The 17,408-nt window shown below is 35.1% G+C and overlaps 2 protein-coding genes across 2 annotated transcripts; one reads left to right on the top strand and one right to left on the bottom strand.

Moving 5' to 3' along the window:
* Positions 1-10,077: 10,077 nt before the first annotated feature.
* On the top strand, positions 10,078-11,973 carry LOC114924516 (uncharacterized). Its single transcript, XM_029289352.1, has 3 exons — positions 10,078-10,405; positions 10,499-10,632; positions 11,911-11,973. The coding sequence occupies exons 1-3, from the start codon at positions 10,078-10,080 to the stop codon at positions 11,971-11,973; spliced, it is 525 nt and encodes a 174-aa protein (XP_029145185.1).
* A 1,515-nt stretch (positions 11,974-13,488) lies between these two features.
* LOC112714684 (receptor-like serine/threonine-protein kinase SD1-8) lies at positions 13,489-16,943 on the bottom strand. The gene is made up of 7 exons (XM_025766325.3): positions 15,555-16,943; positions 15,320-15,448; positions 15,011-15,210; positions 14,665-14,875; positions 14,314-14,554; positions 14,073-14,223; positions 13,489-13,974 (listed from the first exon to the last, which is right to left on the bottom strand). The coding sequence occupies exons 1-7, from the start codon at positions 16,831-16,833 to the stop codon at positions 13,663-13,665; spliced, it is 2,523 nt and encodes an 840-aa protein (XP_025622110.1). The 5' UTR covers positions 16,834-16,943; the 3' UTR covers positions 13,489-13,662.
* Positions 16,944-17,408: the final 465 nt, after the last annotated feature.

Genomic DNA, 17,408 nt, shown 5'->3' with positions numbered 1-17,408 from the left:
GATACTAATACGTTACTAATTAATTCTAATGATTCTCTAATATCCCCCCTCAAACTCAAGTGGGAGCTAAGGATACCAGCTTGAGTTTGGATAACAAAGTCCAGAAACGAGTCGGATGATGAGCTTTCGTGAAGATATCAGCAGTCTGATCCAATGTTCCAACAGCAATGAGATGAATAGCATCAATGAGAATTCGTTGCCGAACAAAGTGACAATCAATCTCAATGTGTTTGGTGCGTTCATGAAACACATCATTATGGGCAATCTGAATAGCATTGCGGTTATCACAAAAAATATCAGTAGGAGAGGACTGAGGAGCACCCAGATCTTCGAGAAGCCAACGAACCGAGAGAACCTCAGCAGTGGTGTCAGCGAGGGCACGGTATTCAGCTTCTGTGCTTGACCGAGCGGTGAAGGTCTGCTTCTTAGCACGCCAAGAAATGAGAGCGTCGCCAAGGAACAAACAGTAACCAGTAGTGGAACGACGATCAGTGGGATCACCAGCCCAATCAGCATCGGAGTATGCCTGAAGTGTCAAAGAGGAATGGGCAGAAAAATAAAGGCCATGAAATAGAGTGCCTTTGACGTAGCGAAGAATGCGCAGAACTGCCGCATAGTGAGTAGTACAAGGAGCGGACAAGAACTGGCTGAGAACATGAACTGGATAGGCAATGTCTGGTCGGGTGATAGTCAAGTAGACGAGACCGCCAACTAACTGTCGATAGAGAGTCGGATTATCCAAAACAGTGCCATCCATAGGAGTAAATCGAACATTAGGCTCAATAGGAGTAGACTCAGTGCGACTATCTGTAATCCCAGCGCGAGCAAGAAGATCTGAAGCATACTTAGCCTGAGAGAGATAGATGCCATCATCTGTGGAGATGACCTCGAGACCAAGAAAATAGCTGAGAGAACCAAGATCTTTCATCTTAAAGGTATGGTGAAGTGAGGTCTTCAGTTCAGAGATACCGTCAACATCATCTCCAGTAATGATCATGTCATCAACATATAAAAGTAGAAGAACAACTCCTCGTTCGCTTTTACGAATGAAGAGAGCATTCTCATGAGGACTAGAAGTGAAACCAAGATTGCATATGGTAGTGCTGAACTTGTCAAACCATTCACGAGGGGCTTGCTTAAGTCCATAGAGCGCCTTGCGAAGGAGACAAACCTTACGAGAAGGACAAGGATATCCCGGAGGTGGTTTCATATAGACTTTCTGTTTCAAGTCCCCATTGAGAAATGCATTCTTCACATCCATCTGACTGAGAGACCATTTTTTAACTGCGGCAATGGCAAGGAGAGCTCTAACAGATGTAAGGCGAGCAACAGGCGCAAAAGTCTCTTCATAATCAATACCATACCCTTGCGTGCAACCTTGAGCAACCAAGCGAGCCTTATAACGGTCAATAGAGCCATCAGAGCGAGTCTTGATCTTGTATAGCCATCTACTGCCCACAACTTCCTGATCAGAAGGAGGATCAACCAAATCCCAAGTATGTGCTTTTTCAAGTGCCTGTATTTCTTCCTGCATTGCTTTTTGCCAATTTGGATTTGTGGAGGCTTCTTTGAATGACTTAGGTTCATGTTGATGAAGAATAGTAGAAAAGCAATGATAATCAAGAAGATGAGGAGGTGGATTTCTTACCCGAGAAAAACGAGTGGGAGGAGGAGGCATGACGGTATGAGTGGGATCGCTGTCCGGTCTGGAGTCATCAGGAGATGGAAAAGGCGGTGGAGCAGGAGCTTCGAGGGGTGGAGTTGGGATAGACCCTGTAGTATCATCACTAGGGAAGAGATCAACATTTGGGTTAGTAAAAAATGGTGACGGAGTAGAAGGAATGGACTCAAAAGAGGAAAAACTAGAGAACGTGTGATGCTCCCAGAAGACAACATGATGAGATATACGAATACGGCGAGAGATAGGATCCCAACAACGATAACTCTTATGTTCAGAAGCATAACCTAGAAAACAACACATGCGAGCCCTAGGTTCAAGCTTATTGTGTTCATGAGGCTGAAGAAGGACAAAGCAGACACAACAAAAAACACGGATGGAACTGTAATCGGGAGAAGTACGATAAAGACATTCAAAGGGAGTAGTGTTACCAAGAATAGAAGAAGGGAGTCTATTGATAGCATGAACAGCAGTGAGAACAGCTTCACCCCAAGCACGCTCAGGACAGGAAGAGGAAATAAGCATCGCACGGACAGAGTCAAGAATATGACGGTGTTTACGCTCAGCTCTGCCATTTTGTTGAGAGGTACCAGGACAAGAAAACTCGGACAAAGTACCCTGCTCAGTGAGAAAATTTAAAAGTTTGGAGTCACGATATTCCATAGCATTATCACGTCTGAAAATTTTAATGACCTTTGAAAACTGAATTCGAACCATAGTGGCAAAGTTAATGTAAATCTAAGGCAATTCACAACGATTAGTCATAAATAAACCCAAGTAAAACGTGAATAATCATCAATAAAGACGACAAAATATCGAGCCCCTCCCATAGAAGCGGTGGGAGCGGGGCCCCAAACATCAGAATAAATAAGATCAAAAGGAGAGCATGCAATAGAAGAATTATTATTAAAGGATAAGGCAGGTTGTTTTGCTGTGCGACAAGAAATGCAATCTAAAGACTCATTTTGAACTTGACCTAAAACACCCGTAGAGATAAGAGGACGCAATTTTCCTAAGGAGCTATGGGCAAGGCAACGGTGCCACAGGTGAAGAGTAGATGGAGAGGAAACAACACAGAGATTTGTAGAGGGAACATGAAGGTTCTCGAGCTCAAATAAGCGTCCGACCTTACAGCCAGTTCCGATGATCTTTTCCGTCCGACGATCCTGTACGTGACAACCAGAAATAGAAAAAATGACATCAAAACCGAGTTCAACAAGTTGACCGACAGAGATAAGATTAAAATTTAATTTTGGAATAAAATAAGCATCAGAAAGATGAATATTGGACTGTGAAATAATCCCGTGATGTGTTGCATGCAAGAGGGAACCATTAGCAGTGTTGACAGAAGGTGCATTTGTAGTGGGAGACAACGACGAAAAAAATGACGCAGAGGAGACATATGATTGAAACAACCAGAGTCAAAATACCATTTAGAATTACCTGGAGGGGTAGAAAGAGTAGCAGGGCTATTACCAGAAAAAGAGAGAAGTTGCTTAAGAAGGGTTTCAATATCTGATGGAGAGACAGAAGGTGTGTTGTGAGATGTGGAAGAGGTGGACTCAGTAGCAGCAGCAGCAGTAGAGGCAGGCACATGCGGAGAGTTGTTGGGACGAGGTTGATACTTGTTCTGATCTGAACGTGGTGGTCGAGTAGGACAGGTAGCAATCAAGTGACCCAAGAGCTTACAATAATGGTAGAATAGTTTCGGGCAGTTGGAGCCAATGTGGCCTTTTTGTTTGCACTTACGAAATTTAATAGAAGGACAGTCAGAGAAGGAATGCCCAGGCCGGTTACAGTTGCGGCAGATTTTGCCCTTTCTGTCGGTGGCAGCAAAGACAGTTTCACTTTTAGAACGAAGCAATCCCAAGCGCGTTTCTTCAGACTTGAGACGAGGAAGAGCATCTTCAAGACTAGGCAAGGGATTCTGATGAAGAAGAGAAGCCCTGACCGGCTCATAGTCATCAGTAAGTGCCATCAGAAATTGGATGAGACGTGTCCGGTTCCGATAATCCTCATATGCCTTAGCATCAATGGGATCCTTAATAACAGGCTCACAAGAGGTCAATTGATCCCAAATAATCTCCATCTGAGCAAGAAAATAAAAAACTGCTTGGCCACGTTCTTGCTTAAGGCTATGAAGTTCCTTAAGCAGTTGGTACTGATGAGAGAGATCAGAAATAGTGTAACGTTTCGCCAAATGATCCCATACCTCTTTAGCAGTTTCAAAACGCCCAAACTGCAAATGAATGCAGGAGTAGAAGTGTTGCGGAACCAAGTGATAATCTGATGCTTTTTACTATCCCAATCTTCCAATTTCTCTGCATAGTCCTTCTCCTTTTCAGCATCCTCTGTGGATTTGGAGGCACCATCTTTGGATTTGTCAGTCACAGTTGGCTTAACAGGACATGCAATATCACCAGTTACATAACGCCATAATTTTCACCCTTTAAAAAATCCTCGCATAGCTTCAACCCAATGTGCATAGTTGGAGCCATTAAGAATAACAGGGATAGGCTGAAAGACATCTGGTTTTTCCATAGTGAAAGAAGAAATAGCAAAGGGAAGAAGAAAAAGTGCAAATTCGGGGCAGAAAATGACAAAACGGAGCGCGAAATCGGAAAGAACTCACCAAAAAACCTTAAGGAGGGTCCCACCTATCTGACACGTCAGCGCCACGTCAGCGACCGTACAACACGTGGCAACACCTGAGTGGCTGGAGGATACACGTTGGTGATGAGCTTGCGTACGGGTCGGGTCGGGCACGTGGGTCCAGCGCACTGGTCAAGCCTGGGTGGGAGAGCTACGGCGTGACACGTGGCGGAAGCGTAGCCGTCAATCTGGGGCGCTGATCCAACGGCCCTGGCTGCGTTTGGAAGGAGAACTGATGAATGCGGACAGCCAACTTTGGGCGGCGCGTCCGACATCTGCAGGCGATGATTTTGGTGGCGTTGGAAAGCCTACAACGAGAACAACGCTTTGGTGGCGGCGGTGACTAACGAAAACGTCGGAAACAGAACGAAAAAGGAGGGCAAAGAGGCACGGGTGGAATCTGGAAGGGAGATCAACCTGGTCGTGGCAGCGGCTTGCGGCGGCGATTCTGGTTGCAATGGAATCACGGCGACAAGACGAACAAGATGATCACGGGAGTGACGAACCAAAGCGTCGATAAGGGAACGAAAAAAGAGGCCAAAAAACACTGCTGGAAAGAGACACAAGGGGGGTTATGAATGAATATTCATGGAGAAAAAAAAAGGCCTACGCTCATGATACCATGTTAGAAACAAGAGAGATATCTGAGAGAAGTGTGTTGTGTATTATTCAGTGTAATGAAATGTACAATATACAAGGGGTATTTATAGGTGCTAAATGAATCAACGTAATAAAGGCATATAATCTTACAATTAATATACAGATATGCTATAAATATAAACGATACTAATACGATACTAATACGGTACTAATTAATTCTAATGATTCTCTAACATTTAGTTTAAAAATTTTAAAAATAACAATTTTTAAATATTTAAAATTTATTATAAAAATAAATTAAAAAAATTAGATAACAATTTATAAACACCACAAAATTTATCATAGAGTATATTAATATTAAATTTGTAATGTGACCTCAAGTAGTGATACTTTGACCCTTTGAGGCTGCTTTTCTAGATCCTTAATTAGTCACGACCAAAACGTGTGGTGAAAGTGTGAAACTCTTGAACCATTCCAAGAAGGATTTTTTTCTATAATAAAATAAAAAAATTAGTATTTTAAAAAATAAATTAATCTAACAGTATACATTAGTTTTTTTTTTTCAAATTTTTTCAACAAAACAGTGAATTTATGCAAGTGTATTAAAGTTCGCTTAATATATCAACAAATTTTTGAAAATTGGATAAAATTTACTTAATTCAGGGACAAATGTTAAACAAATTTTAGAATTTGTCTAATCATTCGACGAACTTTAGAAAGTTCGTCCAATTGTATAAACGATTCTCTCTTTTTTTTTTCTCTTTTATTTTCACTTACCACGAAAAATTACTCCTCTTAAAATGTTACACCCCTTTCCTCTCAATGGACATCAACTTTTAAATAAGTTTTTTAAACGATTTTTTTGTTTATATTCTTTTATGAATTTTTTATAATATTATTTTATTTAAATATTTAGAATAGATATTTTGTAGGAATCAGTAGCAAATATTAGTATAGAGACAATTATTTAAATAATAATAGGGTAGATAATGATTAGAAAATATATCTACTTGAGATAATATATTGTTTAATTTAAATTATATTATATTAGATCATGTTACATATTAATGTATTTAAAGGATATTTAGTTTAATATTTTTTTAAATTTTTTATGTAGATTTAATATGTTTTAATTTTTTCTTAACTTTAGTTTATGATTAATATGTTATAATTGTCTTGTCCCATTTGTTGGTTGTATTTATTTTGGGTTCGTTTTTTAGATTAGGTTACTTTAATTATTGTTATTTGTAAAATATTTATTTTAGTGGAAAGTTATTGGTAATAATCTTTTAGTATTTTATTTTAGTTATTTTTATAGAGCAAAATTTGCTAAGTTATGGGGACAACTTTTATAGATTAGACTAAGAGGGGTATGTTATCCGCGGACTTGAGTAATTGATATAATGCTTAAATTTTTTTTAGCCTATAAAATTTGTATTAGTATGAGTTTTACATAAGTTTTTTTTAACCTAATAAGGTCTTAATTCTCATAGATACGACTCAGTAAACATATCAGGATGTACCTTAAACGTGCTAGTTTTGAGCACGTGGTCTGCATGAGTTGAGTGAAATCATAATTGAGTAATAATTTTTACGTTGGTCGAGAGATAATGGACAAAGTCTCATACTTTTCACCTATTATGTGAAAAGATGATCATTATCCTACAAGACGTGGCTTATCAATTAGGTCTTAGAGCATCTCTAAGAAAAGAAAATTTGAACCTTATTTACTGTAGTGTTACAGAAAAAGAAAGATTTATGCGTTAAAAAAGAAAAGAAGTTGAGTTCCCACACCAATTTCGAGAAACCTTAGTTCCTCTTTAGAGGAACTCTCTATATCTTTAAAATAACAATTATATTAAATTATAATTAATTTATTACTAATTATATTAAATAATTATATTATAATTAAATAACTAATAATTGTTTAATATAATTATTAATAAATTAATTATAATTTAATTATATTTTTATTTAAATAATAATTTATATTAATTATTTAAATCATAATTAATATAAATAATTATATTAAATTATTATTAAATATTATGTATATTATTATATTAAATTATAATTAATTATTTTTATTTACATAAAAATAAATTAATATTTTTATACTTAATATCTTTTAATAGTGAATTGTTTTTGAATTTATAAATTTAAATAATATTTTTGAAAGAAATAATAATGACATTAATTTTAAATATTTTAATTAATTAATTAAATAAAATTATAATAGAGACTAAAGCTAGTTTCTTTTAATAGAGAATAAAAAGATTTTTTGAATTTCTATTTATTATTTATAATGCAAAAACTGATGTAGAGTTATTTTTTATGATAAATAGGTCATGAATCAAAACTGAAATGAGCTTCTCACTGAAAATGATCTTAATGTTAATAAATTCTGTTAGAGCACCTCCAATAGGTGATCCTCATTCCACTTTTTCCTGACATACGGTGGAATTTACCGTTGGAGAAGGAGAGAGATGAGTTTCCTCACAGAAGCCAAGGCAGAAGAGTCCCTCTGAGCAGGGACTCAAACATAACCAATGGTAACTTGCCACATGGCAAGTTACCTTTTAAATAAATATATATAAAATTATAATTAAATAAATAATTATATTAAATAATTAAATTATAATAAATAATTATATTAAATAATTAAATTAAATTAAATTTAATAATAATTATAATAGTTAATTAAATTAAATAATTATAATTTTATTTAATTAATAAATTATATTAATTATTTAAATAATAATTAATTAAGTAATTAATTTATTAATAATTATAATAATTAATTAGATTAAATAATTAATTATTTATTTAATTAATAATTTATATTAATTATTTATATAATAATCAATATTAAATATTATTTATATTTATATTATTATATTAAATTAGCCGTTGTAAAACTAACCGTTGTAAAATTAGCTGTTGCAAAACTAGTCGTTATTATGTTACCGTTATTATTAATAAATTAATATTTTGTTACTCTATATATACCACTTAGATACACTTCTATTCTCACACTATCTACTACTCTTCTTTATCTTCTTCCAAGTTTACGAAATCAAAGTTCTGCTACTATTATTTTTTGTTCGAAAAAATGGATCCAAACCAACTCAACTCTTTCTTCAATTACTTACAAAACTTTCCTCAAATTCCAAATACCCAACAATCTCAAACCTCAAACTCTCAAGTTCCAAATCAAAACTTCACACTACCAAATTCATTTCAAAATCCAAATCCACAAAATCTTTCTAATTTTAATTTTCAAGCTCCTTATAATAATCAGTTTCCTATATTCCAACCGCAAAATCAAAATTCACAAACACCCTATTTTCCATTTTCGTCCATATTTAACCCCTCTATCGAAAATATTACTCCAACTTCCTTACCGTTTCCAACTCAATTCAGTGCATCAAGACATAACTCATCTGGTGTTGGTGGCTCTTCTAACCCATCCTCTCAGACTCCTATACAATCTAGTCCAAATTCACAATATTCAGATTTTGCCAACCCTCGTGGATTAGATGCTATCGACCTTAATGATGATGATATTGAAGATCGGAGGCAAGATAGTATTCAACACTGGCATTGGAAAGAGGATGAGATGCTGATCAGTGGATGGTTAAATGTTTCAACTGACCCTGTAGTTGGTACCGATCAAAAGGGGGAAACATTTTGGAGTCGAATTCATAGCTACTGTGTAGAATTTTGCACCGACATGACAAGGGGGTAGTTGCATGTAAGAAATGATGGTATAAGATCAACAAGGCTGTTGCACAATTTGCTGGTTGCTACGATCAAGCTAGTCGAAATATAAGGAGTGGTTCGAACGCTGATGATATAAAGGAGTTGGCTTATAAACTTTATTCCACAAATTATGGTCAAAAGTTCACTTTTGAGAGGCATTGGAACATGCTTCGGTTGGAGCAAAAATGGAGAAGCCAACTACCTACACAGAGTGGCGGCTCAAAGAGAACCAAGGTTAGTTCAACTGGAGCATACTCATCCTCATCAAACCCAAAAATACCGTTGGCTGACGAACCTGGTGTGGACTCTCCCGTTCGCCCACAAGGATCAAAGAAGAGCAAGCGAAGAGGTAAGGGAAAAGCACAGATGTCTGAAGATTTTAGCGAAAGAAAATCATCGATTATCAAAAAATTATCTCTCATGGAAGATATTAAGAATGTTAGAGAAAAGGAACTAATGGAAAGGGAAAAAGAAAGAGAAGAGGAGAAGGAACATAGAGCAAAGTTGATGGCAATCAAAGAGAATGAGTTACAAATTCAAGCGGCAATGAAATAACAAGAATTACAAACTCAGAGGTATATTAAAGAAATGGAGATAAAAGCAAAAGAAAGGGAAATGGATATGCAAATACTTAATGCTGACACGTCTACAATGAGTGAGAAACGACGAGCTCTTCATGAGATTGCATGTGAGAAAATAATGGCCAAGTGGTTTACTTAATGGTTCCTTGTATTCGTAGAGTTATGTAGTATGTTCTTATTTATTTATTGCGTATTACTGGTATGTGATGTAGTTTGTTTTATTTATTTCTGATGTAAGTTTTTAAATTAGTCAATATTATTGTGTCGTTATTGTTCATGAAAGTGACCGTTGGAAAACTAGCCGTTAAGTAGCCGTTGCAAAACTAGCCGTTAAGTAGCCGTTAAGGAAAACTAGCCGTTGCAAAACTAGCCGTTGCAAAAGTAGCCGTTGCAAAACTAGCCGTTGCAAAACTAACCGTTACAAAACTAGCCGTTAAGGTACTTATTGCAGACACACTTATAAATATCAACTATCAATGACTCCACAACTCCACTTCAACTCTTGTTTCTCACCTCGACAGAGAACTAAAAATTACATTTCTCCATATGGCTAGAAATTTTGATGATATGTTCAATGAGGCTTTGTATGGCAAAAGAAGACGGCAAGATAACACACTCATAGATAATTGGATCGATGAGTATTTACTCGAAGATTCAGAAGAAGAAGATATCGATAGAAGCCCTATCCCAATTACTCGTAGATGGATCAACAGAGATCGAGAAGCAGGACATGATCGCCTTTTCCAAGATTACTTTGCAGATGAACCGGTGTATAATGCTGACATTTTCTGACAGAGATTTCGAATGAGAAGAGATGTGTTCCTTCGGATAGTAGACGCTCTCTCAAACGTCTATCCGTATTTCCAACAGAGGGTTGATGCAACTGAAAGAAGAGGCTTGTCACCACTTCAGAAATGTACTATTGCGATACGGATGTTAGCATATGGCGTAGCAGCTGATGTTGTTGATGATTATGTGCGCATAGGCGAGAGCACTACAATTGAATGCTTGGAAAAATTTGTTGAATGTGTCATTTTCGTGTTCCAGGATGAATACTTGCGAAAACCCAATGCAAATGACGTACAACGCCTGCTACAAATGGTGGAGGGTCGTGGCTTCCCTGGCATGTTGGGTAGCATTGACTGCATGCATTGGCAATGAAAAAATTGTCCAAAGGCGTAGAAAGGTATGTACATGAGTGGTTATCGTGGGGTTGCAACCATAGTACTTGGGGTTGTAGCATTTTCAGACCTTTGGATATGGCATGCGTTCTTTGGAGTTTCTGGTTCAAATAATGATATCAACGTGTTAGATCGTTCTCCAGTGTTTGATGATATTCTAAATGACCGTGTTCCGGAGGTAAATTATACTATTAATGGTAATAACTATACAATGAGATACTATTTAGCAGATGGTATTTATCCTGAATGGGCCACATTTGTCAAATCAATCTCAAAGCCACAAGGTGAGAAACGCAAGTTATTTGCACAATGCCAAGAAGGGTAAAAAAAAGATGTGGAACGAGCATTCGGAGTGTTGCAAGCACGCTTTGCAATTATACGTGGTCCAGCTCGTTTTTGGGAAAAGAAAAAGCTTGCCAACATAATGAGAGCTTGTATTATATTGCATAATATGATTGTTGAGGATGAAAGAGACAGCTATGCAGGAAATTTTGCTCAAGGCTTAGAGTATGATGATGTTGAAAATGGCTTATCACAACCTCAGTTGGGAGAGGATATCAATTTCTCCAAAGAAATGCCCAACTTCGAAATAGGCAGCAGCATAGACAATTGAAAGAGGACTTGATTGAACACATATGGCAATTTCACAATGCTTGTCGTCAACTATAGAGTTTAATTATGTTTTTCTTTGTATTAAGTAATTTTACAAATTAGTGTAACCCCGAATTATCTATTGTGTATTATTGTTATATATGAATTTATTTAATATTAATATCTTTTAATAGTGAATTATTTTTAAATTTAAATATTTAAATTACATTATTAAAAAAAATTAATTACATTAATTATAATTATTTTAATTAATTAATTAAATGAGACCACAACAGGGACTAAAGTTAGTTCCTTCTAATGGAGAAGAGAGAGATGCTTTGAGTTCTTATTTACTATTTATGACACAAAAACTGATGTGGAGCTACTTTTTATGACAGATAAACCATAAATAAGAACTAGAATGAGTTTTCTACTGGAAATGGTCTTAGTGACTACATTGATAAATAGGACGAAACAGTTCTATGATAGATGTTCCATGAAAGACCTATGTCAGCAACTGTTAGTGACTAGGTCTCAATCACAGATAGGTGTAGAATAGGCGGACCATCACTTACCGTGGTTCAGAAATATTATATATCGGGATTTGAAAGTAGATACGAGGGAAGAGCGACAAATACAGTACACCCAAGAGTACATCATGTATAAATTATAAGGAGTATTTTATTTTTGTTCAATTTTATGGTATTTATTATTTGGTGTCTAAATTTTATTTAATTTTTTTTAATAAATTTTAAATTTTTAAAAATTATTTACTTTTATATTTTTTAAATTAAATATTAATTTTTAATTTTTTAATAAATAAATACTACTTTTTAAGCATTATAACATTCACCTTTATTTACAGATGCGTCAAACTCTCGCAGTCTCGCTTGCACATGAGATAGCTATCTCTTTTGGAGGATTGTGACCAGCTGTCTTGTGATTCAACTATACTTACGTGGTTGTTTCTTCAAATATGTCATGCCACCAATTATAGGCAACTAAATTGGGTAAATGCGAGAAATTGCTTATGTCTTCGGTATATCATTCCTTCCCTATATGTTGACGTGATGGATTTGCCACAATTTCCTTTAATTAAGAGGTATTATATATTTATATGCCTTTAAAGAATTTTGTTTTATTGTTATTTAAGTTAATATTTATGATTGTGTAAATTTTAATATATCATTATATTGTAGTAGGTAGGTGGGTCACCAGCCGCGCAATGATACAGCGGAGACCAAACTAAGATTTTGGAGACAAATTTTAGTTAAATATCTTTATGTTGTATATCGACTTTATTTTGTTATTATTTTGATATTAACTATATTATTTTGTCACTATACACAGATCCATTGGAATCCATATGTTAACTTTATTTGGTAGGTGATTTTATATTTGTTCGGATTATATTTTTTTATAATAAAAAACAAAAAGTAGTATATAATTGACATTACTTTTACAATTACAATTTTAAAAAAATTATAAATTAATAGTATTATGAGAATTTTTTTTATGGAAAAGTACGAGGAACCAATGGAATATTAATATTAGAGATATAATCATTAATGTTATTTTTTCCTATCAGCTGAAGCTTTTACGATGAGTGATATCATGATATGGTATTAAATCTTTAGATCTGAAATGTCAAGAATTCAATTCTTGGTGAACCCCAAAATTAATTTAAGTTTTTGGAAAAATATTTATTATCTCTAGTACTCGGATGGTTATTCTAGATAGTATAGGAGATGTTCATTTTGTGTACACATTGTATAAATAGTCCATTATCTCGGAATCCTTTTTTTTATCATATCTTTAAATTTTACATATTAAATACTAATTTATTGATTTAAATTTTATTAAAAAGTCTATCACAGACTAATAAATTATTGCATACATCTAATAAGATTATAGTAAGAGGATTTTGATTTCCTCAATTTAGGGCAATTTTCACTTAATGGCAATGCAACTAATTTTCTCCTTCTTATGTTAATGAGCATTATTTAGAATTCACCCGACAACAACTAATTTTGTTCCATGTAGGTTGATTTTATGGTAAGGTTCTGTCCTTATTACAATTGCATAAAGTAGAGGTAGTCTGCAGTGACTCTGCACCCTTGAATTTGCTTTATTATATGCGAACTGTTGCATTAAGGTAGGATTTTATGAATCATTGGAGGTTTGGGATTGTTACATATAAGTAGGCGGCTTATATTATTAAACTATGAGAAAACTATCAAATGTTTGACCAACATTGATATTTTAATATAATAAAGTTCAATGCTGTTAAAACTTAAAACACCTTATAATCTTCCTCAACTATGTTGTGTATGTCTGTCTTCTTTTTCTTTCAATAATGAAGTTAGATCTCTTCTTACGTGCTACACCAAACAAGACCAAAGTAGATAGATATCAAAATAGAAGCTATAACTTTGTCTCTGTATTCTGATGGAATCATCATTTTTATTACTAAAAGATTTATTAACTAATCAAATTTAACTTGATTAAAGAATAAAAAAGGCTACAACTTAAATATATAGGAGTAGAATTTATCCTTTTTTTAGAGTTTCTGAGAATATATACAAAAATAGTGAATGATGTCATCATTCTTCTTTAACTACCTAGGATCTAACATTGTGACTGTAACTTGATTTACACTCCATGTTTCATCATTCTTACTTGAAGATGACTCAGTCTTTGGATGATTTTTCTTTATGGAAAATCCAGGAGTTTTAGGATTTGGCAAAGATGGAGTTTCACTACTTAACATTAAGATCACTGAAGACATTGTTGGTCTATCTTTTGCATGTTCTTGGACACATAAGAGCCCAATATGTATGCATCTTACAACTTCAGCTTCTGTGTATGAATTGCCGATTGATGGATCAAGAAGTGTCAATGCAGTTCCTTCATGCCAATGTCTCCATACCTAAAAGAACATATAGTAATCATTATAATATAGCGATCATAGTGTTTATTTTTTCAGTTAAGAAGTACTCTTATTAAAGAGAAAATTTTTTTACTTACATTTCCCAAAAGATTCAATTCATCGTTATCACTATAAAACTCTCTATTCTTCTTTCCAGTTATGATCTCCAATACCATAACACCAAAACTAAAAACATCAGATTTTACTGAAAAGTTTCCGTCCATAGCATATTCAGGAGACATATAACCACTGCAAAATAAAAATATGCATAAATTAAAAATGAAGCCACATAGCTGATTTTTCAAAAAACAATTTAGTGAATTATTATGGTATACTCACTATGTTCCAACAACTCTTAATGTTTTTGCTTGTGTTTGATCTTTGTCAAATATTCTTGCCATTCCAAAATCTGATATCTTGGGAATCATTTCATTATCTAGTAATATGTTACTTATCTTAAGATCTCTATGAATAATTCGAAATCTTGAATCTTGATGCAAATAAAGAAGTCCTCTAGCTATTCCATATATGATATTAAAACGCCTTTCCCAGTCAAGCAAAACTCTACTTTCTGATTTGTCTGCAACATTGTTATGTAAAAATTAAGGATAACAAGCAAAACAACTGTATATGATAATTAAAAAAAAAAAACTGAACATTCAATATACTAAAATAAATAATAAAAGTTACCAAACAAAATGGAATCAAGGCCTCTGTTTTCCATATACTCATACACCAACATCTTTTCATCATTTTCAATACAGCAACCAAGCAATCGAACAAGATTTCGATGTTGGAGTTTGACAATTAGCTTGACTTCATTCTTAAACTCCTCAATTCCTTGTCCAGAATATTTTGATAATCTCTTCACAGCAATTTTTTGACCTTCAATCAATCTACCCTAGTATTATTATAGGCACGATTTCTTCGTTAGTGTATATACACATAATACCTAAGTACATTTACATTATGATCTGATATTTATTTTTAGTAACGATGGCAGCTATGTACAAATTGAAGTATTAAAACAACTTACCATATAAACACTACCGAAGCCTCCTTCTCCAAGTTTATTATCTTGAGAGAAATTGTTTGTAGCCATTGTTAAGGTATCACAATCAAACAATGGCAGCTCTATATCATCCATGTTCCTTTCATCACCTAAGTATCCTCTAGAAGATACCACCTCATTCATCAAACTATCATGACTTCTGTGGACAAAACCTGGAATAGCGGCTATTGATAATAACCAAGGTAAATGATTTATTTATGCAGCACAAAAACCATATACACTACAGTACCATACTATATAAAGAGACATATGGGGAAGTTTATTATACATTACCTCTAGAACTTTGTTGTCTCTTCTTCCTTAAGTAACAAATAGCAACCAATCCCAAAACTAAAACAAGTGCACAAACTGTAATGCCAATAGCCAGAACTGCTCTATGATTCTTGTTGGAGCTAGTAGATCCTGTGTGTCACTAAATTGATCAGAAAGAACTACTTAATCAATTAAGGAACCTGCAATATCATCATCATACCAAAAATGTGCAACCACTTAATCAATTAGACAGTACCTATATCAGCAGCTGCCAATCTGACATAGAGATCTTGACCGTCTGTACGGTGGACATTCATGTCAAAGAGTTGGCCAAGCCACATAACACAGCCACTTCCTCCATTTCTGATATCAATGTTTGCATATGCAGTGCATGAACAATTCCTCTTACACAAACTCCCACATTCATCAAGTGTCATACTCTTATTCACAAACACGTTCGTTGTATCCGGCAGCTTCATGTGCTCAAGATGCAAGAACTTGTCAGTGGAACAATTCAAACCCGTGTTCCTCAGACATCCATCGGATCCATCTCTCAAGTTCCAAGCTTCTTGGTTCTTTGGTCTGAACCCCGGAATACAAGAGCATACCGGCGAAGCATTATTATCACAAACTCCATAGGAACCACACACTCCATAGAAATCGCATTGATCCTTTGGTGCGTAGGAGAACTTGTTCCATCTTCCTTGTATCCACATGTAGCGTTGATACTGGCCATCAGAATCAGATGACAGAATTATCCTTGACAACAAGGAAGGGTCTGTAACGGAGAAAGAGAACCACACCCCATGCTCATCATAAGTGAAATTGTACTTGAGATCATTGGTGTCGTCTTTCATCCCTGGGATCCCACTGAATCTCTCACCATTCCAAGGACCAGTTCGGTATGTTATAGTTTGGTTTCTCCTGAGGAAGCCCTCAGGTAAACCATGGTAATCTATCTTCAAAGTGTAGTCACCGCTTGAAGGGTCTTCACCTTCGACCTTCCATGATGTTAAGTGCTTCTCCGTTCCTGTATCCAGGTTCCAACCGACCTTCATCCCCGGTAACAAGGTATCCGTTGGGTAATCGAAGCTCTGCCATAAGTAGTTATTATTGGTCTTGTCTGATGAATCCTTGAGAACAAGGTTACCTGTATCGAGGAGATGGAGAACTGGATTCTTGGAGTTGGTTTGATTGGAGGACCATGCGGGGTTCCCGGATGAATTGAGGAGGACAAAGCTTCCGTTGTCTCCGATCTTGAGATACCCTGAACTATTGTCGATGGGGTTGTCTCTGTTTGCAGTCCAAACTATTGTTTGAGGACTGATGTTGTTGTACCATATTCCGAGGTAATAGTTGGTGTTGGAATCTCTGAAGAAGCCCAGCACGAAGGATCGGTTTTGTGATAATAGCGTTTGGTTAGTTGTGAGGATTTGTGTGGCGGTTAAAGTATCAGAAGCGGTTGATGGAGTGATGAAGAAGAAGCTAATAACAAAGATGAAGTGGTAGTTAAGGTAAGTGAAGAAGACTCTCATGATGGCGAAAAGTTAAGAGTAGTTTGTGATTTTGGAGGGTAATATAGAAGAAGCCAAGTTTTTTTTTTTTTTTTTTTACTTTTCATGAATTTCTTGATAGAATTGTGCATTAAGGAAGAGCAGAACAAGCTAAATTGACCCGTATCCACTTGCCTCTTCATAAATGTGTGTTGACTTTTGAACATATGGTAAACGTTTCCCATATTATATATCAGAGATATAGTATATTCAAAGGGTAATTCAAAGAACCCAAGCTGTGATACGTTGACAAAAACGGTGGTGAAACTTGGTCCATTCCAAGTAGGAAGCTTAATATGCTGAACAAAATGACTATTGAAAAATAGAATTTTTGTTTTAACATTCTTAAATTCACCCACCAGCAACTGATTTTGTTCAGGGTAGGTTGATTTTATGTTGAGACGCTATCATTAATGAGTGGCAGAACTTGAAGAGATATATATGACCAACTGAGATGATCAAATTCTTTAAACTAACTTTATTATTTATTTATAAAGACTTTGGAAGGGCCATAACCCCATTGTTTATTAGGAAAGTTCCACCATTGTCCTTTAAAA

The sequence above is a fragment of the Arachis hypogaea genome, chromosome 10 (assembly GCF_003086295.3).
Source record: "Arachis hypogaea cultivar Tifrunner chromosome 10, arahy.Tifrunner.gnm2.J5K5, whole genome shotgun sequence".
Classification (NCBI taxonomy): Eukaryota; Viridiplantae; Streptophyta; class Magnoliopsida; order Fabales; family Fabaceae; genus Arachis; species Arachis hypogaea.
This window is presented reverse-complemented; position numbering and strand designations above follow the sequence as displayed.

What these genes read in the sequence shown, in the direction of transcription:
- LOC114924516 (XM_029289352.1), top strand. Translation starts at nt 10,078, where the DNA reads ATGAGAAGAGATGTGTTCCTTCGGATAGTAGACGCTCTCTCAAACGTC. An exon ending in TGGCTTCCCTGGCATGTTGG is followed by an intron (nt 10,406 to 10,498) that starts GTAGCATTGACT and finishes TTGCAACCATAG; the next exon opens with TACTTGGGGTTGTAGCATTT. An exon ending in TAAATGACCGTGTTCCGGAG is followed by an intron (nt 10,633 to 11,910) that starts GTAAATTATACT and finishes CTTTATTTACAG; the next exon opens with ATGCGTCAAACTCTCGCAGT.
- LOC112714684 (XM_025766325.3), bottom strand. Translation starts at nt 16,833, where the DNA reads ATGAGAGTCTTCTTCACTTACCTTAACTACCACTTCATCTTTGTTATT. An exon ending in GAGACAACAAAGTTCTAGAG is followed by an intron (nt 15,211 to 15,319) that starts GTAATGTATAAT and finishes TATTATCAATAG; the next exon opens with CCGCTATTCCAGGTTTTGTC. An exon ending in GCTTCGGTAGTGTTTATATG is followed by an intron (nt 14,876 to 15,010) that starts GTAAGTTGTTTT and finishes TAATAATACTAG; the next exon opens with GGTAGATTGATTGAAGGTCA.